At 34.9% G+C, this 23,615-nt stretch overlaps 4 protein-coding genes across 11 annotated transcripts in view; 2 read left to right on the forward strand and 2 right to left on the reverse strand.

The window, feature by feature from the left end:
- LOC128922794 (uncharacterized) overlaps positions 1-21,306 on the forward strand; it is a 150,622-nt gene extending 129,316 nt beyond the window's left edge. Inside the window, exon 2 of the mRNA XM_054234692.1 lies at positions 20,379-21,306. Within this exon, the coding sequence (XP_054090667.1) occupies positions 20,587-21,207 (621 nt within the window). The 5' untranslated portion in view covers positions 20,379-20,586 and the 3' untranslated portion in view covers positions 21,208-21,306. The remainder of the gene's footprint in view (positions 1-20,378) is intronic.
- Positions 1-23,615, reverse strand: part of LOC105218914 (G-protein coupled receptor dmsr-1) — a 463,512-nt gene that overhangs the window by 281,227 nt on the left and 158,670 nt on the right. The gene's annotated exons all lie outside the window — the stretch shown is intronic.
- Positions 1-23,615, forward strand: part of LOC105217474 (pneumococcal serine-rich repeat protein) — a 159,170-nt gene that overhangs the window by 3,297 nt on the left and 132,258 nt on the right. For all 4 annotated transcript variants that reach the window (XM_054234643.1, XM_054234645.1, XM_054234646.1 and 1 more), the window contains exon 2: positions 3,768-5,754. In XM_054234643.1, the coding sequence (XP_054090618.1) occupies positions 5,724-5,754 (31 nt within the window). In that variant the 5' untranslated portion in view covers positions 3,768-5,723. The remainder of the gene's footprint in view (positions 1-3,767; positions 5,755-23,615) is intronic.
- Positions 1,531-3,027, reverse strand: LOC128922793 (tigger transposable element-derived protein 1-like). The gene has a single exon (XM_054234687.1). It carries the CDS (start codon positions 2,321-2,323, stop codon positions 1,541-1,543), a length of 783 nt encoding a protein of 260 aa, XP_054090662.1. The 5' UTR covers positions 2,324-3,027; the 3' UTR covers positions 1,531-1,540.

The following is a 23,615-nucleotide window of genomic DNA, read 5'->3' on the forward strand; positions in this document are numbered from 1 at the left end:
GATGCAGGACATTAGTGGGTGCTTTGGAAATGGGTTAAGGTGTGTAATGAAAAGTCCAAGGGAAGAGAGTTGAATTTGTGTTTGAACAAAGAAAGAAGGACAAACGCGTTTCAAGTGGCAGCAGATTACTGTTGAATTTGGTTCAGTAACGGTGTGGAAGAGTATAAAGAAAGGGAATATAATATGACGTATGCAGGAAAAGTAATTAGTAGTGAGAAGTGTAAGCCATCGTGTTGTACATGAAACGATAATGAATCTAATAATGGTAGAAGTGCAATTTCTGAGAACTCCACAACGGAATTAGTAAATTTGGCTGGGCGGAAATTGGATTTTCCGAAACAAATAACTTTATGTGGGACTTTATTGATTACAATGATATAAAGAAGTAATTAAAATGTAATTAATTATCTAATATCAGTATCTTGATTGCTTTATTGAATTTAAAAATTAATTTGTGTATTCAATTATGTTTAAATAAAAAAATTAACTAAATTAAGCAAAATACATATAAAGTATTCAGACAGCTACAATTAATTTAAATTGAGCAATAATAACAAATGTTTGATTAAAAATTAGATTAGTTACGGCAAATTAAATTAAAAATAAAAGATTGTAAATTTAGTTTAATTGCTTTAAAAAATTTTAATCAAATAAAATTAATGATAATTAAATTGCATTAATATAGACTTAAAATTAAATCTATTAAGCAATTTTAATTTTATTTATTGAAAACTAATATTAATAATTTATATGAATTAATGAAAATTAAACAAATCTAAATTATATTTAAACTAAATAAAAGTAATTAAACATATATATGTAGTGTAACTTTCACTAATTTAACTCAATTAGAATTAATTAAGTAATATTATTTTCAAATAATTATTTTATGAATTAACTGAATTAAATAGTAAATTAAAATTATTAAAAATATAAAAAAAAATTAAAATTATATTGCAGTAAACTAAAAAACTTAATTTTATTAACTAATTAAATGGAATTAAATTAAATAAAAATAAATTGAGTACGATAAATTTCAATAAATTGTATTAAAACAAAACCGGTCGATAATTATTGAACGAAATTTAATATTGAATTTAAATTAAGTTGCATTTAATCAAGTTATATAAATTGAACTAAATTAAGAAAAAATAAATTTCATTACATTTAAATAGTTCTCTTTAAACTACATTATATTAAATTATGCACAACTAAATTAACTTTAATTGACTTTAATTCAATTAAACTTCATTAATACCAATTAAAATGATTATAAAACGGTGTCAAATTAAATAAAAACAGTTTTGAAGAATTAGAAAAACTAAATTCTAATAAATTGAGTCAGCATTAATTAAATTCTAATAAACTAAATTGAATTAATAAAAAATAAATACGCTTAGTCCTTTTTTTACGCGATTAGTGAAAGAACCAAAAATCGCGTAAAAATGGTTAGTTTTCCAACATTAACTGACGAATATAAAAAATATCGCGTATAACACAATATACGCGCAAAAACCATGCAGGAACCGTTGAATGCTGATTAATCACTGTCATTATCCGTAGTGGAAATTATTCTTAGCCGCTTATTTTGATGGCCGGCATTGATATCACTAGAATTTGTATCAGAATCAATAGTAAGAACTATGGATTGATGCTCTGATTGACTTAGCATCTCCGACTGAGTTTGCACCATAAATTCAGTTAATTTTGTTTGAATGCTTCTTCTTGGACCCAATAAATTCCGATGTAGTTCTTTATAACTTAACATGCAGAGACTCAATTCTTTTTGAAAAATTCGTGCACGTTCGGCATCGGTATCATTTGCTACAAAATAATTTTCCAATTCTGCTGCAAGTTTAAGACCTTGCTTAATCGCCTCTGCTTTAATTAGATGCTCATCTATCTCGGTGTCGCTGCCATTTTCCGATTCGATTACTTCCGTAGCTATTTCAATTAAATCGTCATCATCGAGCTCTCGGTCTAGAAGAATCTCGTCAATATCTTCTCTCGTCATATCTGCAAGAATTTCTCCTCCCGCTGAACGTGCTAAATCAATGATATCTGAATAATTAGTTGAATTGCTTCTCACGGACATACCACTTTTAACACATTCTGGCCAAAGAGATTTCCAGCATGCGTTTAACGTATGTTGCCTTATTTCAGGAATTGCTTTTGACGCGTACAAGATGCAATCCTTGATAGAAAAATTTTTCCAAGCATCGGTGAAGTCCAATTCAGGAATTTCCTCCAGTTTTTCCATAATGCACTGAAAAGTTTTTTTGAGGTAGTACATTTTAAAAGTCGCAATAATGCCTTGATCCATCGTTTGGATAATTGATGTAGTATTCGGCGGGAGGAAAATGATATTTACATTAGGATGTTCAATCAACGGATGGCCTGGTGCATTGTCAATTATTAAAAGAGCTTTAAAGGGATGTTTCTTCTTCTCCAAATAACTTTTAGCTTCTGGTACAAAGCATTTAGCAAACCATTCTTGGAATATATTTCCAGTTACCCAGGCTTTTTAATTGGCCATCCAGTGAACACGTAAATGTTTTAAATCTTTACCCTTTAGTGCTTGCGGCCTGAGACTTTTGTTTACTAACAGCGGTTTCATCATGCGCGCACCAGAAGCATTGCTACATAATAAAAACGTTACACGGTCCTTTGCAGCTTTGAAGCCACCAAATGATTTTTGGGCCTTAGACACATATGTTCGTTTTGGTAACCTCTTCCAAAATAGGCCGCTTTCGTCCGCATTGAAAACTTGGTCTGGCGTGTAACCACCTTCTTGAATAATTTTTAATAACTTTGGTGGATAGTCCAGATAGCGCAGCTTTACTATCAGCTGAAGCAATTTCACCCTTAGTTTTTAAATTATGAAAATTATGTCTTTCAATAAACTTCGAAAACCATCCACCACTAGCTGAAAATTCGTTTTTGTTTTCTTGTATATATTATATATTATAAATATGTAAACAAGCAAAAAACGAAAAAGCAATCGCGTTAAGTGAGAAATTCGCGTGAAAAAAAGGGATTTGCGTTGCAAAAATAATCGCGTTAAAGTGAAAGAGCGTAAAAAGAGATCGCGTAAAAAAAGGACTGAGTGTATAGTATTTCATTTTAATTCAATTAAGTTAGTTTAAATTGACTCAATTAAATATAAATTTTGATAATTAAATAAATAAAAATAATCATAATAAATTACATAAAGTAAAACTCAATTAAATATCAAATTGAATTTAATTAGACTAAATTCAGTTTTATTGCATAAAATTATTGCATAAAATTTAACGGAAAAATTTAGAAAAATTAATTTATGTTGAGTTAGCTTAAATTAAGTGAGAATTTAGTACAAAAATATATATTACATAAAGCTAAACAAAATTGAATTGAATAATTATAATTGGGCTCATTTAAACAAAATTTAGTGAAATTCATTTATTTAAATTGAATTAGAATAGATATTTTAATTAAAAATTATTATATTAAATTACACTCATTTCCATTAAATTAAATCTAGTAAATTCGGTTTATATAATTATTAATAAGTTCTTTCATTTATAATCAAATAAATTACATATTAAATTACATTATTTTATATAAAATTAAGACAAAATAAACTTCATTAAATAATTGAATTAAATTGAATTGCATTAAAATTAATTCAATTAAGTTGTATTTGTGTTTTTTTTTTGTATTATTATTTAATGTTATTTTAATTAACACTTTATTTACTAACTCTCTGTAAATTTACTCATTTTCAGGCTTACCCTTTTTCAATAAATGTATGCAATTTAAGAAAACACCGAGAAAATGTATTTAACGTGACACATATCAACGAATTTTTCATGGAATAATCAATAGAAATAGTGAACAAACGATATATATACATATATATACGAAAGTTAGATCTTAAAAAAATATTTAAAAACAAAATTGCAAAAAAATAAAAAAATAAATATACAAATTCTCAAGTGTAACGAGAAAAATACCAAAAAAAAATAAATAATATCGTATCAACAGACTCAGTAGTAGATTGTATGACTTACGAACTACAAATAAATACAATACAAACGAGTTCAAAGCGCAGATGCTACAACAACACTACGAGTAAAAGCTTAAAATATAATAATTTCGAGAAATACTAACAACAATAATAATAACAAAAATGTTGTCATTCTATGCAAATTACGTGGCACACACGTCTCGACAGACGCCCACAATGGAAATAACGTTTGCCAAGCTGCTTGAACTTAATATGCCATAGAAAGAAATGTACAACAACACTAATAAACACACTGTATTTCACCAACACTGTAGTGATGAATGTGTGAAAAAGTGTAAATGTCATGACGTTTATTTATTGTCTACGACAAAACCACAAAAGCCGAAAAATAAACAACAACAACAATAACAACAGCAACAACTAGTCTGAATAGTTAAATCACACACAACAAGTAAAGAAGAAGAAGCAGCAGCGCTTCAACTATTTATGTTCATTTATATGTGTGCGTGACACGTTGCGGTGTAACAAAAGTAACAACAATAATTCATACAATAACAACAACAACGCCAGCGAGTAAAAGCAATATTAGCTTCAAGGACATTGACAAGCTGAGCAATCACGAGGCAGGATAACGTCGCAAACGAGTGGCCACGAAGTTGATAACCGACAGTATAACTGTAAGCTAACGGTATACCATAGATATATTTGAATCCGTGTGTGTTCTTCATACAACTTTTTCGCTTTATTGCTTGAGTGTGGCAATAAAAGTGGCAAGAAGAGAAGTAGAAAGCAACAAAGTCTGTCATCGATACGGTTGAAGAATTTAGTCACCCTGTTGCTTGGAATTCAATAGCACACCGACAAAGGCAGCTTATGACTTAGTGCATATATACAAGATACTTTATATGTATATAGAGAAACATATATAAGCAAAGACCGCGTGTGTTGTCGGCATTTGTTTGTTGTTTTGCACATAGGAAGAAAGCTCGGCAAGTTAGCCTTGTGCTACAATTTCTCAAATACACACATACATATATACTTATATATATATATATATGTACAGTTATCACCTAGTGTGGCTTACGACAATGCGACGTCGCTAATTTCAATATAAATAAAGCTGTACAACACAGCAACCAAGCAATGTAAGGACAAAAACAAAGAAAACCAAGAATACACAAGCGAATAACCACCCACTCTGCTACAACAACAACAACAACAAAGGTGAACTAAAAGCGTTCAATACAAACAAAACTGCAATAACAACTTACCACCAAACGAACATCTTCACTACAAAACAACAAACAATAAAAAACAAAAGCAACAACAACACTAACAAAATCAACTTCAAAGCTTTAAGGATTAAGCAAGCATTAATATCGATCAGTTACAAAAGACAGCAACAAATAAACCACTGGCAGCAGGAGAAAGTAGTCATAACAACAACAACAACAGAAACAAAAAAGAAAAACGAAAACAATAATAATAACAAAAACGTTATTATTAACGTCATACGTCGCCACTAAAACGTGCAACGAACAGACAGCGAGCGCACGTAACAACAACAACAGCAAATATACACTTACACATATGACTGTATATTAGCTTAAAATTAGAGTCTCTTGTAGAAACACCTATACAGCTGACAAACACGCGTTAGTAGCAGCGCATCGCCTGCGCCTACCCGAACAAATAGCATTTCAACAACAACAAAATGGCACGACGCAAAGGAAGCGGAAGAGGAAGTAAGTGAACAAATAGCATTATGTTTGACTTAATAAATAGCAAATAATTCGTAGAAAATAGTTTAGGGCGTTACACAAGTTTAAGCGGGTGGTGTCCAAGTCATGTTGAATAAATAAAAGAATTAAGGTTGGTCTAAGTTCGGGTGGTATGAAAATGTTTATGTTTCAGAAGAGTCCAAATTTTTATTAACCACGAAAAAATAGTAAATATGTTTGCAAAAAGGCCAATTTCGATTAAGAATGCTCACATATTGCTCCTTATTGACGGTTCAAAAAACGTTAAATGTTGCAAAATGTGAATCGGTTTTGTCCACGGAGATCATATATCATAAGTTTTCGCTCCTCATTAGACTCTCGCAATAAAAGTTGCTAAGAGCGTATTATAGTTTTGTTCACATAACGGTTGTTTGTAAGTCATAAAACTAAACGAGTTAGAAATATGGTTATATACATATATCAAAATGATCAGGATGACGAGACGAGTCAAAATCCGAATGTCTGTCCGTCCGTCCGTCCGTCCGTCCGTGCAACCGACAACTTGAGTAAAACTTGAGATATCTTAATGAAACTTGGAACACGTATTCCTTGGGATCGTGAGATGATTGCTTTCGAATGGCAAAATTGGACCACTGCCACGCCCACAAAATGGCGAAAACCGAAAACACATAAAGTGTCATAACTCAGCCATAAATAAAGTTATAAAAGTAACATTTGGAACAAAGGATCGCACTAGGAAGCGGTATATTTGGATGTAATTTTTTTGGAAAAGTAGTGGTGGCCCCGCCCCCAAATCGGTTATTTGTATATATCCCGCAAACCAATGAAACTACATAAACCAAACTTTATGCAATCTGTTTTCTTACGCACCCCACCACACACCATGAGAATAGTGGAAATCGGATAATAACCACGCTCACCTGCCATACAAAGGTTAGGTTGAAAATTACTAAAAAGGATTTTCAAATTGGGTCTCACTAACGAAAAACGTCAGAAACACCAATAATAATTTACATAAGAAATGGCTGAAGGAAGCTGCACTCAGATCTTTTTACAAAATGGAAAATGGGCGTGGCATCGCCCACTTGTGGGTCAAAACCATATCTACTACTCGAACTACTCGACCGATTTCAATGAAACTCGGTTTAAAATATTTTCTTGACACTCTGATGACACGTATGGAAAATGGATGAAATTGGTTCACAATCACCACAACTTTCCATATAACTGAATTTTGAATTCCACCTTATTCCTTCACTTTATAATGTATACATAAGGAACCGATGAAGACAGCGGAAGAAAACTTTACAAAAATATTGTATATAATCTGTGGCATCACTTATGGAAAAAATTTCGAAATCGGACTATAATTTTTCAAAGCCCCGAATATCGAATATGAAGAATTCAGTGCCCCATGGTAATTTTTCACCGTAAATTACGGTAAATCTCTCAGGTATCTACATTTAATTCCGAGGAAATATTTTTCTTCTAATAATGTGTCTCTGTACTAGAAATGGTTAAAATCGGGTCATAACTTCCACTAGCTCTCATATACCTAACTATAGGATTTTCAAATTGGGTCAAATTGTGTGTTCTCTTAATAAGAATATATCAATAAATTGTGAGATTCGGTTGCACCTGAACTTAGCCTTTCCTTACTTGTTTTTTTACTAAATTAGCTATGATGACATTTCAACCCACTCTTAGTTTAGTCAATTAATAAATTGTTTACATATTCTACAATTTTCTAATCGACTCAATCAAGAATATTTTTAAATTAATTAAGATAAATAGATAGTAAATTAATTGGCCATTAGAAACACTAATGAACAATTTAAAACTCAGTCTTTAAGTATTCATTTCAATATGCAACAAAATAGTGATAAACCGATCTAACCTCAAAGTCTTTAATATTGCGAAAAGTGAAGATGATAATATGAGAATATTATTATACCAAATTTATAAGTGCCAAAGTTAGGCTACTTTGGTGATTTTCATACTAACAAGTTAAGTTTTAGAACATAACCTCTAAATTCATACTATATTAAATCAGTCTTTAATTAAGCTAACAAATAGCGCTTTGAAATTGATAACAAATTTCCATATTATTGGCCGATTTCACCTTGAAAATGTGGGTGTATTTCACTTTTAGTTATTTAACCCCACTTCCAATTCACTTTCCTTTTGTAAACCCCACTTTGTAACTAAATATGTGGGTTGATATAGAACACAACTTATTAACAAGTTAAATATAAATTCATGGAAAACTGTAATAATACATCAATATGCCACAACGGATAATTAAAATATAAATAGCATCAAAATTCTAGTGAGTTTGCGGGAGTATTAAATCAAATATATGTATGTATGAAATTATTTCATGGAAAAAATAAACAAGCATTTTCGATTTTGCTAAAATTGACAGTTGTTTAAATATCCTTATTCAACGTTGTATTTCTGATATATAATACATATTTTACAACAACAACAAATATCTATAATTACAACAGCAAATAAATTTTGTCAGGTATTATATTCATGCCAGTTGTTTGTTCCTTTCACCATGTTCTAAGTTTGGCAGAAATGCAGGTTTTTAACGGTAAATTTAAATCAAATAGTACTTTAGTACAACACATTTCTCAATAGTTTCTCAAGTGCTGATGTCAATAAATATAATATTTAATGAAAATAATCAACGCCATGTCATAAGAAAAACATTGCTCAACTCTTTTCTCAATAGCTTCTCAACTGTTGATATCAATGGTTATTTATTTAAAATAAAAAGCAATTAGAAATTCCCGAAGACACAATTTGGGTTCCTGGATCAATAATTAAACTATCAAAATTGCCTGGAGTGAACATTATCGAACTCTATCGAGTACGTTAAAATTAGGGAGTGTACGACAATCAGCGACGTTATTATCGGGTCAAGAAGTCAAAAACGGGGTGAGCCAACGATGTGTCATTTGTTAGAACTGTTATAAATATGCTACAAATAAGTAACAAGAACAACATAGGGAATTAATACATATCGTCAGTCAAAGTTCAATAAGAAGCTTTGTAGAGACACTTGTTAAAAATATGTGAACCCATTTCAAATGAGGATTAAATATGATTTTGAAAAATATCGCTCGAAAAATGTTGGGTATTGAGATTTGTAGGCGGGATTCATGCTTTTTTTGGCTTTGAAATTTGGATTTGTATATTATTTAAGAAGGTTTGGACCCACAAATAGAAATTTTCAATTTGGAAAATATAGTTTTTAGAACTATTTTTCACATCGAGACCAAAACACACAGTTAATTGTATCCAGAGTTATACCAATAAACGTTGCCAACTCTCTTCAAAATTAACACGCTTATGCGTAACACCACTATCTTGAACTTGTTGTCCAATCTACAACCACTTACTACTACTAAATGCCTTTGCAATCAAGATAATTGTTTTATTTTAAAGTTTCTTGTGAAATTCCACTTAAATGGCGATGATTCATAGAATATTCCAAGCCACTTTTTGCTACTATTATCTTGTACTTTTTTGCAGCGATTGGTACACGATATTTTTAGACTACTAACCTGTTTGCATTTTTATAACTTTTGTTGTTATTTGATTTTTCATGCTGCATTAGGTGTAGCGACTGTCGAACGCTAAACAAGCGCTTGGCCAACAAGTTTTGCTAACAGAAATTGCGTCGCGCCATTAAAGTTGACTCATCTGAGTGAAGGCAAAGTCGAGGGAACACCTATGAACAGACGAGTATAAGCAAATGTTTCTTTTTTTTTTTTTGAGATTTATATGTCTGTATATGAATGTATGTATGTATGTTTGCGTGCATTTTGACGTGACTTATTGTGAGTCAGCGTGTCGCCACCCGCCATATGGTGTGAGTCTGCTCCGTAAGTAGTCATCTCAGTTGGCTGCGGAAAGCACTTGTTGGCTGAAAATTTTGCAGTCTATAATTTTCTTGGAAATTAAATGTAAAATTACTCTTCAATAGCTTAGAAATTGAAAATTAATTTCTTATTAAATGGATAATGAGTTGCTATTTTAAGGGGCACGCAACAGTGCGGTAGTGAGTCCAAAATTTTGAATTGTAATATTTTTAATTAAAACCACAATTCTACTCCAAGTCCATAGTAATATTTTCATTGACCTCTTATGATATATAAAATATTATAATTTCCCTCCATTTTCAAATCACTTTCACTTCATACATTTTGCTCTGCTTACTCATAAACTGATTTTTATTATACTCTAGATATTTGCTATGAGTTTTTCACCCCGATACACTTTGTCAAGCTGTCGCCATTCAATGCTAAGCAACGTTCCATCATGTCTGCACCAGCATCTCGAATGCCGATAAAATATACATTATTTTTATCGGCTTTATATATTAATATATACTACATATACATGGATACTTGTGTGCCTTAAAATGTGTCAAGGCGTTTTGGCATGCCATGTTCCCAGGAGCAGTACATTACAAATGAATAGGAAAGTCCATATATACACACAAGCCCATAGAACTGATGTGCCCTCCAAAACTGTTGCTTTTGCCTTCTTAGAGTAGTATACCAATAAGCAATAAATTCGAATGGAAACCAGAAGAAATTTAATGGAAAGAAGATTTCTCAACACATTTCTCAACTGTTGATATTAATAACTATTATAAAAATAACAGTTATTTCATCGAAAAACTCTCAGCTATTTTCTCAATAGTTTCTTAAACGTTTGATAACAAAGGCTAGTTATTGGAAACAAAAAACACAATTTAATTATCAACTCCCTTCTCAATATTTTCCCGACTGTTGATATCAATATTTCATTAATAAAAAGTTTTCTCAACTTTTCCTCAATAGCTTCTCAACTATATTGAGTTGATATCAATAGTTCAATAAATATCATTCTTTAATGGATATAATAACAGCAAAGTAAACTCAGACTTTATCAACATTATTCTCAATAGCATCTTAACTATATATCAATATTAGTTATTTAATAATAAATAACTTTCGAGAATCCTTTATAATCCTTTCTTTCGAGTTTAAATTAAATAATTAATAATTTAAACCATTAACATAATTATGTTTAAATCATTAAACATAATTCTCAAATCAATTTGCTAATTCTCAACAGCAACTAAATACTATCTCAACAGCTTTTGCTTCTCAACATTACTAATAATAGATCAAGATCGTATCAACATCGCACAAATTCTGATTACTAATTCTCAACAGCATCGCAATAAAATCTCAATAGTATCTCAATAGCTGTTAATTCTCAACAGCATCTTAACAGTTGGTGACCGGCTCCACATAACTTCAACTGCTGCTTATAATTAGTACTGAAACTGGAAAAATAAAAGTAAATCACGTTTATCAAGTAGAGATATCGAATTTGTTGAACCATTTATTTTAATGTCTGCTGGGTTATTTCATCCAAGTCGATTGTCACTGTGTGTTTACCAGGAATTGACATTGGTTTTTATTGAATTTATAGTCGCTTATGTTGTTATTGGCAGGCAATTTATTTTCCAAGCAACTCAAACCAGGCAACGCACATTCTTGCTGCTCACAGCGCGTATTTGGCCTTGAGCCCGCAAAATTAATGTGGGAGAAAATGAAAAAATGGTTACAACGGAAATACCGAGAGACGCAATGCTTACAATATGACAAATTAAACGGAAATTACATTATGAATTTGTTTCTTGTGCTAAAGCGTCTAATATACTCATACAAAGTGGGTTATAAAACCTACTGAAGCATATATGCTTAGCTTTGTGCAAATGTGCTGAGGGCTTAAAGTTGATAAAAACCACAATTTGCATTGAATAGGGGAATCAGCAGGTGGTGAATACTCGAAAAAAAATAAGTCTGTATCCTGAGAAATCTGGACATATGCCAGAACATTGGAGAGACCCCTTGTGTATTGTATAATGAAAGAAGTCTCTCTTATGATACAATAAATTCTGAATCAAGAGCTCACAGTGGTTCAAAGATGGTTTATTGCCTCGAAAGCGTAATTATTGGAAGGCCGCTCTTTGGACAAATTTCTGAAAATCTTCGAAACAAGAAAATTTGAATAGTACAATCTCAGATGTTTCGTTTATTTGAAGATACAAATTTGGGAGATTTAGCTGTTTTGTAACCATTTTAGAACGATATTAGATCGTATTTATATAGAACCATTAATATATATATATTTTTTTAATTGTTACAAAAAGCAGTTGGAAGATGGGACAGTTCTGGATAAAATCTGTATATCAATTTTTTTCATTGGAAAAGAAAAGCAAAGAAGTTAGTAAACTTCAACTTTGAATCAATCTTAGTTATTGCCTTGTAGCGAGGGTTACTATGTATACTACTGATTTAACAATAAGTGAATGCAATTATTACCGATTTTAAAAGGATGCTCTGTCACAATTATGACAATTATGTTTTTGCATGAACCCAATCCTAAGGCTCTTAGTTGTCTCAAGCTTCAAAAAATGCTCTTCAAAAGCTCTAATGGTTCCATGTTTTTTCGAAAATCTCTGACTCCCTAGTGTAACTTGAAAAAAAAGGAAACATTTTACTAATTATTTTTAGCCGGGTTGTTTGCTAGAAACATTACGGTTATATAGTTAACCGATCTGAACAATTTCTTCAGAGATTATATTATTACCTTAAGCAGTAATCCATGTCAAATTTCGTGAAGATACCACGTCAAATGCGAAAATTTTCCATACAAGCAATTGATTCCGATCGTTCAGTTTGTATGGCAGCTATATGCTTTAGTAAACCGATCTAAACAACCTTTTTGGGGATTAAATTATTTCTATAAACAATAACTCACACCAAATTTCGTGAAGATATGTTGTAAAATGCGAAAATTTTCCATACAAGCCCTTGATTCCGATCGTTCGGTTTGTATGGCAGCTATATGATATAGTGAACCGATCTGAACAATTTTTTCGGAGATTTAATTATTTGTATAAAAAATAACTCACACCAAATTTTGTGCAGATACCACGTCAAATGCGAAAATTTTCCATACAAGCCATTGATTCCGATCGTTCAGTTTGTATGGCAGCTATATGCTTTAGTGGTCCGATCTAAACAACCTTTTTGGGGATTAAATTATTTCTATAAACAATAACTCACATCAAATTTCGTGAAGATATGTTGTAAAATGCGAAAATTTTCCATACAAGCCCTTGATTCCGATCGTTCGGTTTGTATGGCAACTATATGCTATAGTGAACCGATCTTAACAATTTTTTCGGAGATTAAATTATTTCTATGAGCAATAACTCACATCAAATTTCGTGAAGATATGTAGTATAATGCGGAAGTTTTCCATACAAGCCCTTGATTGCGATCGTTCGGTTTGTATGGCAGCTATATGATATAGTGGTCCGATATCGGCAGTTCCGACAAATGAGCAGCTTCTTGAAGAGAAAATAACATCTGCAAAATTTCAAAACGATATCTTAAAAACTGAAGGACTAGTTCGTATATATACAGATAGACGGACATGGCTAAATCGACTCAGTTCAACATACTGATCATTTATATATATACTTTATTGGGCTTCCGTCGCTTCCTTCGTGAAACTTCGTGACAAACTTAATATACCCTGTTCAGGGTATAATTAGGGAATATTTGATTGGTATTACCATGGAGTGATTTGATACTTTGAGAACAGCAGTCCTAGCCATTCTAGAGATTACAGTATAGGAATCATATGATATGATTTTATGATAAATTGACTATTTTTCGTTGAAATTGATAAACTTTAAAGTAAAGCCTTTTGCGAATGCTGGACTAATTTATATTTAGCCCCACTTGGTCCTCCCTAACTTTTATAAATAAATAATTAAAATCCACTTGGAATCGAATAAAAAATGCAACACCTACGTGTTCACTTAACGCGACGAGACATTTCATTTTCAATCATTAGGACACGCATTGACACACCCACACATATATACATAAATATACGTAAGGAATATAACTGTATATATTATTGTTGCGTTTCACGTGTGTCTGTGTGTCTGTGTGTCAGCACGTGCCATGTTTTACAAAAACAAATACATGCGCAGAAAGAAAGAGACTTATCATTTACGCTCCACTTACACTTATTTCCTGCAACCACCCCAGCACATGCTAGAACTTTGCAAAACAACAACAATAGCAACGGTAAAGCTGAGTAAATAAGAGTTACACAAACAAATATGTATATAGATATGTAAGCTTCTAATAGGCAAATAAAAGCAACCTGTTTCCTACCAAACTTTTCCACTCCACTCCTCCCTCATCCTGTAGCAAAACAAGCAAACAAAATTGTTGCGAATTCAGTTGGGAATAAATGTCTAAAACGGAATAATAGATTAAGCAAGTTTTTCGTTCAAGTTTTTCGACACAAATACAGACTCCAGCCAGTCGACAGCGCACAGGGTGGTTCTATTTATGTCAAATACCCATACCTTGCAAAGCAGGGTGGGTGGAAATCTGCTCCAAGTGCTGGATTTCTCAAAGCGTCAACAAGCAACAGCGTCATGTAACAGTGGAGTCAGCTGTGCGAAGGCAGCAAACAAGAAGATTTTCCGAAGAAAAATAAATAAATAAACCAGGGAAGTGTGGGCGGTGGGATTCAAAGGTAGCAAGCGTACATGCTTTTGCCATTTGCATGCGAAATGTTGGAGCAACGAAATTAAAAACGGAGAGAAATTTTAATGCGTACACATATTTTTCAACATTCAAGCTTTGTTTGTATTTATAACCACCCACACATGCTCAATGTAGTTAACTTATTGTATGGTTTCGGTTGTTGCACATTTACCTAAATACACTTTGGGGACCTGATATGCTTGTGTCGTATATCAAATTGTAGTCGTTTGAAGTTTAAATGATTTAGTGGAAGAATTTTTAGTGAGTTTTCAGTAATTGGAGGCATAATATATATTTAATACGAGTATAAGCAAGGATATGTGGTATAAAGCAACAAATGTTGCATACGCTAGCAACATGTTGCTGGAAGGTTGCGATAATTTTGAGAACCTGACGGTTGTTATAAATATTAATAAAAGTATTGAGAATTGAGAAAGTAGAGGAATCACCAGATTAGTCTATTCGCTTCTGAGCCTCAGACAAATAGCATTCAGAAACAAGTTAGGAAAGGCTAAGTTCGGTTGCAACCGAACAATTTATATTCTCGTAATTTATAAAAATTGTATTAACATAACACACAAATTTACCCATAAATTCGGCATACAGTTTAATAGAATAACGAAAATCGTCATATGTAGATATATGAGGGCTGAGGTAATTCCTGAACCGATTTCATTCATTTTCACCTGCAAAGACACTATTTCCAAGACTATACGCTCACTTAATTTTGCTAAGATATCTCACATATTAATCAACACAAACATATACACGGAATAAAGCCCACCAACCTATAATTAGGTATATGGGAGCTAGGAGATGTTGTGACCCGATTTTAATAATTTTTGAAACAGAGACACACTATTAGAAGAAAACAATTTCCTCCTACATTAAATTATCTGAGAGATTTACCCATATTTTCGGTTAAAATTTACCCTTAGGCACTGAGTTCAACATGTTCGATATCTGGGGCCTTGAAAAGTTATAGTCCGTTTTCGACAATTCTTTCACAAGTGAAGCCAGAGATGATATGCACTATTAGTGTAAAGTTTTATTCCGCTATCTCCATTGGTTCCTTATGTATACATTATAAAGTGAAGGAATCAGATAGTTGCGGTTGTGAACCGATTTCGCCCATTTTCCACACGTGTTATCAGGGTGTCAAGAAAATATTATATACCGAATTTCATTGAAATCGGTCGAATAGTTCTTAAGATATGGTTTTTGACCCATAAGTGGGCGACGCCAGGCCCATTTTCCATTTTGTAAAAAAATCTCAGTGAAGCTTCCTTCTTCCATTTCTTATGTAAAAATTGGTGTTTCTGACGTTAGTGAGTTAACGCACTTTTAGTAATTTTCAACCTCACCTTTGTATGGGAGGTGGGCGTGGTTATTATCCGATTTCAACTATTTTCATAGTGTGTAGTGGGGTACGAAAGAAAACCGACTGCAGAAAGTTTGGTTTATATAGCTTTATTAGTTTGCGAGATATATACAAATAACCGATTTGGGGGCGGGGCCACGACCACTTCCCCAAAAAAATTACATCCCAATATGTTCCTTCCTAGTGCGATCCTTTATTCCAAATTTTACTGTTATAACTTTATTTATGGCTTAGTTATGACACTTTATAGGTTTTTGGTTTTCGCCTTTTTGTGGGCGTGGCAATGGTGCGATTTTGCCCATTTTCGAAAGGGTGCCAAGGAATACGTGTTCCAAGTTTCGTTAATATATCTCAATTTTTACTCAAGTTATCCGTTGCACAGACAGACGTACGGACGGACGGACAGACAGACATCCGGATTTCAACTCGTCTCGTCATCCTGATCATTTTGATATGTATAACGTTATATCTAAATCGTTTAGTTTTATGACTTACAAACAACCGTTATGTGAACAAAACTATAATACTCTCTTAGCAACTTTTATTGCGAGAGTATAAAAATAACTATCTCCCAATAAAAGACATAAAATTAGAGAACTTCTTTGATTTTACAAATTCTTCTTATTCTACTTTATTATTGTAGTTATGAAAACGATAACGAAACATTTAAAAATTCTATAATGTATGAACCGGTCCAACTCTTTCTCTAAATCTCGTTTCCCTACAAAATATATAAATACACATCGAAACAATAACGGTAGAAACGAGGTGTTTGTAGCATATAAAACTCAAAGAATTTTCAGGTGTAAAAAGCAAAGGTAGTAAATCAAAGGAAAGCAACACCAACTAACTAACGGTAAAGTAAAAGTAAACTATACTTTTATTTTTCAAGTAGAAAGTTGAAAAACTCTTTTGAGTCTTTTTGAGAAAAATAGATTTTGTAATGAATACAAAGCAGTTTTTAGCGTCAAAGGGTTGCATTTGAAGGGGCGACAATATGTAGGGTGCGCCATGCTACTGAGTGAAGGAGCTAAGTTGCGCGATTTTATAGGGGAGCTTGGCATAAAACTCTTGCAGTAGAGTTGGCTGAGGGAGTGATGACCTTTGATCGCTGTGGGTTAAATATTTTTTTTTGTAAAAATATTTAGAAAATGAAACAATTATTTTTAAAATTTATAAAAATTCCACAGAAGGTAAAAAGACCTTAAATGCTATGCCTCGTAAAAAGCGCGGATAACATAAAAACAAATAAGGAAAAACTAAGTTCGGGGGTAACCGAACATTATATACTCTCGCAATTTATTCCTTTCATTATTTAACACACAATTCGACTCGTATAAGCGGCATACAGTCCACTAGAATAACGATATATAGTATATGGGAGCTGTGGTAATTCAACTATTTCTGTCACCAAACCATATTATATCAAATACTATACATTTACTTCATTTTTCTAAGATATATCATATATGAACCTATAAATGCGGTATAAGGTCACCGGAAGTTTGAAACCCCTATACCAGCATCAACAACGCGAACAATGTCAGCCTCGAAATCCAGCGCAGAATAACTCTTGCCAACAGGTGCTACTTTGGACTGAGTAGGCAATTGAACAGTAAAGTCCTCTCTCGACGAACCAAAATCAAGCTCTACAAGTCGCTTATCATTCCCGTCCTGCTTTACGGTGCAGAAGCTTGGACGATGTCAACATCAGATGAGACGACACTAGGAGTTTTCGAGAGGAAAATTTTGCGCAAGATTTATGGTCCTCAGAACATTGGCAACGGCGAATACCGCAGACGATGGAACGATGAGCTGTACGAGTTATACGACGACATTGACATAGTTCAGCGAATAAAAAGACAGCGGCTACGCTGGCTAGGTCATGTTGTCCGAATGGACGAAAACACTCCAGCCCTGAAAGTGTTCGATGCAGTACCCGCCGGAGGAAGACGAGGAAGGGGAAGGCCTCCACTCCGTTGGAGGGACCAGGTGGAGAGCGACCTGGTTACACTTGGGATCTCCAACTGGCGCCGAACTGCGAAGGAGAGAGACAGGTGGCGCACTATCGTCGATTCGGCTATAACCGGCTAAACGGTTGCAACGCCAATAACATACATACATACATACATATGAGGTATATGGTGGCTAGAGTAAATAGTAGATTATGTCCATTTGACTAAAGCCGCAAGCTTTGAGGTGCTTATGTTCGATGTCTGGGACTTTGAAAAGTTATAGTTCGATTTCAGTGATTTTAAGGTGAGTGATGTCACACTAGAAATGTAATATTTGTGCAAAGCTTGGTTCCGATATCTTCACTAGTGCTTACTTTATATATTGTAAAGTAAACGATTCAGATCGACTTCAAAATTGTGGTATAAGGAAAGTATGTGTGGTTGTGAATAGAATGCTATTGGAATGTCAAGAAAATGTTATGAACCGAATTTTTTTGAAATTGGTCGAGTAATTTCTGAGTTTTGGTTTTGGATACATAAGTGGGGGCGATCCAAGTCCAATAACAACGTTCACGTTGTATAGAAATTTGAGTGCTGCACTTCTGTATCATCTTTACAATGAAATTTTAGCTTTCTAGTGGTTTTCCTTATTGAAGTAGGCGTGGTTATAATCTGATTTCCAATTTCTAGAATTTTGGTTGATATAAAAGATTGATTGAGAAATGATTGATGTAAACCTTCATGTATCCACAAAGTACCTAAAAACCTCCTTAAATCAGCTAAGACTATTCGGTTGGAATTCATGTACATAGTATGTATGTAGAGTGAAAAGTCTGAGATCCAATCTCATCAAAGATGTTAATCTCGTAAAAGCGTGTTAGTTCAGGAGAAATACTTGGAATGCTTTACATTGTTTTTATATAATAGATAATATATAGATATATATATATATAATAGATATAATAGATATATAAGATAATGTCGATAAATATGGAATTTGTTGAGAGCTATTATTCTTGCTATCCTTCCTGAGAACCTGTGAGAATGACCCCACAATCTCGCAAGAACTGGAGATTGATCTATGCTAAACGAGCTCATACGAAGCTCGTCTTCTATTAATAATCTGTATTAAATAACAGAGCTCCGACCAGTTTTTAGACTAAGGATATTCAGATGAGAGAGTACGGTATGGTCAGGCTCTTATAATAATATTATCATGAATTTGCTCGACGTTGTTAAGTCCGAAATCGTTTAACTAGTGTTGATGGTGAGCTCCAATGAACTCCTGCATTAACTGGTCTCCTATGAGCTTCGATCCTTTTCCAAAAACTCCCTGTCTCCCTCATAACCCTAACATTTCCCGGTTACTAACTTTGTATCCGACCATTTAAGGCGCACTGTGCATGAGTTGATTTTTAATTACGCTCTGTCACAACAACAACAACAAAAGACACAATACTAAAACAACAATAATTTTAAAATTGCAAAGGTGTGCAGACAATCGGCATTAGACGCACATTACTCACTACAAGAGTTGTACAAGTGGACAAGCTATAAAAGCCGGCTTGGGTCAAACAAATACCCAAACACACACACCTAAGTACATACATACATATTAATATATAAAGAGTCCATCTAGCCACATGCACACATATTCCTCGTCAGGTGTATTTATAGCAGCTGCCAAAGCAGCGCAAAAACACAACAACACAGTGCAAGCAAAAGAGCCAACCAAGCTACAGACCAGCTCAATGCAGTCACATCAGAGACTCACATACATACAAACAACCAGCTCTGCCAAGGTGACTGCCGTCAAGCGAGTCCGTCGGAATGTTGTTGTATTTACCATTGAGTGTGTTAGCCGAATGCTTCAATGATTTTACGATAGCCAAACGAGCTCAACGCAACGCAACACAAAGCGACTCGGTGCCGCACCCGGTCACCCAACCGATTTGGCGCAAGAAGCAACGTGAATAAGAAGAAGAAGCAGCAAAAGCATAGCGCTGCAGCCGCCGTTCACTTTTTCGCTGCTTGCCACACGAAATGTTGGGGATTCCCTTACGTAATCCGCACGAGCGTTGTTGGCTCAAACACTAACACACACTCGCTCGCTCACAAATTTAATGCGAATGTGAATGTGAAGGTATAAAAAACAAAAACAAAGTAAACGAGGCAAATGCGCGCCAAACAAGCGAGAAACCCCACGAGAGTGGCAGCAGCTAACAAACGAAACGAAAATGTCGTTAAAGCGACGACGGCAAAAATACAACGGAAATATGTGTGAGAGTATGTGTGTGAGTGTATATATATGTATTAGTACGCCATTAATGTATAATGAAAAGCGACGCGGTAAATGTGCGAAGCGCAGTAGAGAAGAGAGGAAGGTGGAAAAATGTTGGAAAATCAACTAGCGCGCACAACGTGTGCTGCAACAACAACAACGACAAAAGCAACAACAACAAAAAAACAATGGCAGCGTTAATAAAACCAACCAAAGCAAACAATAATAAAAGTCTCTGCGCGCTGGCAAATAAAAGTTGTAATGGCATGAAAATAAATTACAAATGCGGACAAACACACACACCACCAAAGGCACTCTTAGAGAGGAGAGCGTAGAGTACCCATTAGGAAACGTTCGAGCTAACGGGTGATTTTTTTGAGGTTAGGATTTTCATGCATTAGTATTTGACAGATCACGTGGGATTTCAGACATGGTGTCAAAGAGAAAGATGCTCAGTATGCTTTGACATTTCATCATGAATAGACTTACTAACTAGCAACGCTTGCAAATCATTGAATTTTATTACCAAAATCAGTGTTCGGTTCGAAATGTGTTCGATGAGATGAGATGAGATGCGATGAGGCTCATTTCTGGTTGAATGGCTACGTAAATAAGCAAAATTGCCGCATTTGGGGTGAAGAGCAACCAGAAGCCGTTCAAGAACTGCCCATGCATCCCGAAAAATGCACTGTTTGGTGTGGTTTGTACGCTGGTGGAATCATTGGACCGTATTTTTTCAAAGATGCTGTTGGACGCAACGTTACGGTGAATGGCGATCGCTATCGTTCGATGCTAACAAACTTTTTGTTGCCAAAAATGGAAGAACTGAACTTGGTTGACATGTGGTTTCAACAAGATGGCGCTACATGCCACACAGCTCGCGATTCTATGGCCATTTTGAGGGAAAACTTCGGAGAACAATTCATCTCAAGAAATGGACCCGTAAGTTGGCCACCAAGATCATGCGATTTAACGCCTTTAGACTATTTTTTGTGGGGCTACGTCAAGTCTAAAGTCTACAGAAATAAGCCAGCAACTATTCCAGCTTTGGAAGACAACATTTCCGAAGAAATTCGGGCTATTCCGGCCGAAATGCTCGAAAAAGTTGCCCAAAATTGGACTTTCCGAATGGACCACCTAAGACGCAGCCGCGGTCAACATTTAAATGAAATTATCTTCAAAAAGTAAATGTCATGAACCAATCTAACGTTTCAAATAAAGAACCGATGAGATTTTATGCGTTTTTTTTTTTAAAAAAGTTATCAAGCTCTTAAAAAATCACCCTTTAGTTGTGCGACTTTGCTAATATTCACTAGCTCAGTGCGTAGATTCGCTAAAGTTTGTTGAGTGACGTATCGAACAGGCAATTAGAATAAGTTAGAGCGGGTGAAAATGACACCATGAATAAGCCAGCCGGCGGAAGGCCTGTGATGACGTATACCGATCAAATCATGGAAAACATTGAGTTAGACCGGCATGTGGCATCTCGTGTGGAGATGGGTGTTTGTTAGTCCCCAACCATGTTTGTTTAAACCATCTTCAGAAGGCTGGATACACAAAAAAGCTTGAAAAAAAAAGCTCAAAAGCACCCAAAGGTGCCGCATGATTTGACGCAAGAAAACCGTCTGCACCGAATCCACGCCTGCGATATTCTGCTGAAACGGAACGAACTCGATCCATTTTAGAGGCAGATGGTGACTGGCGACGAAAAATGGCTTACATACGACAATATCAAGGGAAAACGGTTGTGGTCGAAGGCCGGAGAATCGTCCCAAACAGTGGCCAAGCCGGAATTGACGGCCAGGAAGGTTTTGCTATGTGTTTGGTGGCATTGCAAGGTGATCAACCACTACTGCGAAGAAGCAGACAATCGACCAAAAGCGTCCAGAATTGACAAACAGAAAATTTGTAGTATTCCACCAGGACAACGCCAGACCTTACACTTCGTTGATGACTCGTCAGAAGCTACGGAAACTCGAATGGGAGGTTTTATCGCATCCACCATATAGCCCGGACATAGCGCCAAGTGATTACCACCTGTTCCTGTCCATGGCGAACGCCCTTAGTGGTGTAAAGTTAAACTCAGTTACAGAAAACACGATTTTGGATCTAACATCATCTCATATATTTATTCATTAATATAATAACAATTATTATCCCCTCCTTACTCAACTTCAATAACTATTTTTACTCTAACATTATCTTATATACTAGAAAGATAAAAGTTTAAGTTTTCAAGCTGGAGCTATACCTTTCTCTCACTTTAGATTTAAAAGTCCCTATAAAACCCTGTTTGTTGATTGAACTTCTTCAGTTCGAAAGGGTCTATGAATTTTTTTAATGTTATATGCTTCATATCTGGGAAGCTTGATCACAACAGCCATCCGACTCGCTGTCCTGTCATGATCTGACAATACTTCTTTCGGAGTTGGTCTTGTTGACCCTCTCGGCTGGAATTAATTCAGCAAGCCGCGGCGAATCCCTTACTAGGCAATGCACCCCTTTCATAAAATATTATATCCAAATACAATGGTCCCCGCTTAAGTGCCTTTCCCTCTTTGGTGCCACGAAAGTGTTACATTTTTAGCAGTGGCACTTAAGCGAGAATTAGTGTAATCCATTTCTGAAGAATGTTTTCATCCATCCGTACAACATGACCTAGCCAGCGTAGCCGCTGTCTTTTTATTCGCTGAACTATGTCAATGTCGTCGTATAAATCGTACAGCTCATCGTTCCATCGTCTGCGGTATTCGCCGTTGCCAATGTTCAGAGGACCATAAATCTTACGCAAATCCTTTCTCTCGAAAACCCCAAGAGTCGTCTCATCGGATGTTGTCATCGTCCACGCTTCGGCGCCATACATCAGGACGGGAATAATGAGCGACTTGTAGAGTTTGATTTTGGTTCGTCGAGAGAGGACTTTACTGTTCAATTGCCTACTCAGTCCAAAGTAGCACCTGTTGACAAGTGTGATTCTGCGCTGGATTTCGAGACTGACATTGTTGGTGTTGTTAATGCTGGTTCCCAGATAAACGAAATTATCTACAACTTCAAAATTATGACTGTCAACTGTGACGTGGGAGCCAAGACGCGAGTGTGCCGACTGTTTGTTTGATGACAGGAGATATTTCGTCTTGTCCTCATTCACCAGACCCATAGGCTTCGCTTCCTTATCAAGTCTGGAAAAGGCAGAACATACGGCGCGGTTGTTGCTTCCGATGATATCAATATCATCGGCGTACGCCAGCAGCTGTACACTCTTATAGAAGATTGTACCTTCTCTATTTAGCTCTGCAGCTCGTATTATTTTTTCCAGCATCGAGTTAAAGAGTCACCTTGTTTGGAACCACGTTTTGTATCGAACGGCTCGGAGGGGTCCTTCCCGGTCCTGACGGAGCTTTTGGTGTTGCTCAACGTCAGCTTACACAGCCGTATTAGTTTTGCGGGGATACCAAATTCAGACATCGCGGCATAGAGGCAGCTCCTTTTCGTGCTGTCGAAGGCTGCTTTAAAATCGATGAAAAGGTGGTGAGTGTCGATTCTTCTCTCTCGGGTCTTTTCCAAGATTTGGCGCATGGTGAATATCTGGTCCATGG

The sequence above is a fragment of the Zeugodacus cucurbitae genome, chromosome 6 (genome assembly GCF_028554725.1).
Source record: "Zeugodacus cucurbitae isolate PBARC_wt_2022May chromosome 6, idZeuCucr1.2, whole genome shotgun sequence".
Classification (NCBI taxonomy): domain Eukaryota; kingdom Metazoa; phylum Arthropoda; class Insecta; order Diptera; family Tephritidae; genus Zeugodacus; species Zeugodacus cucurbitae.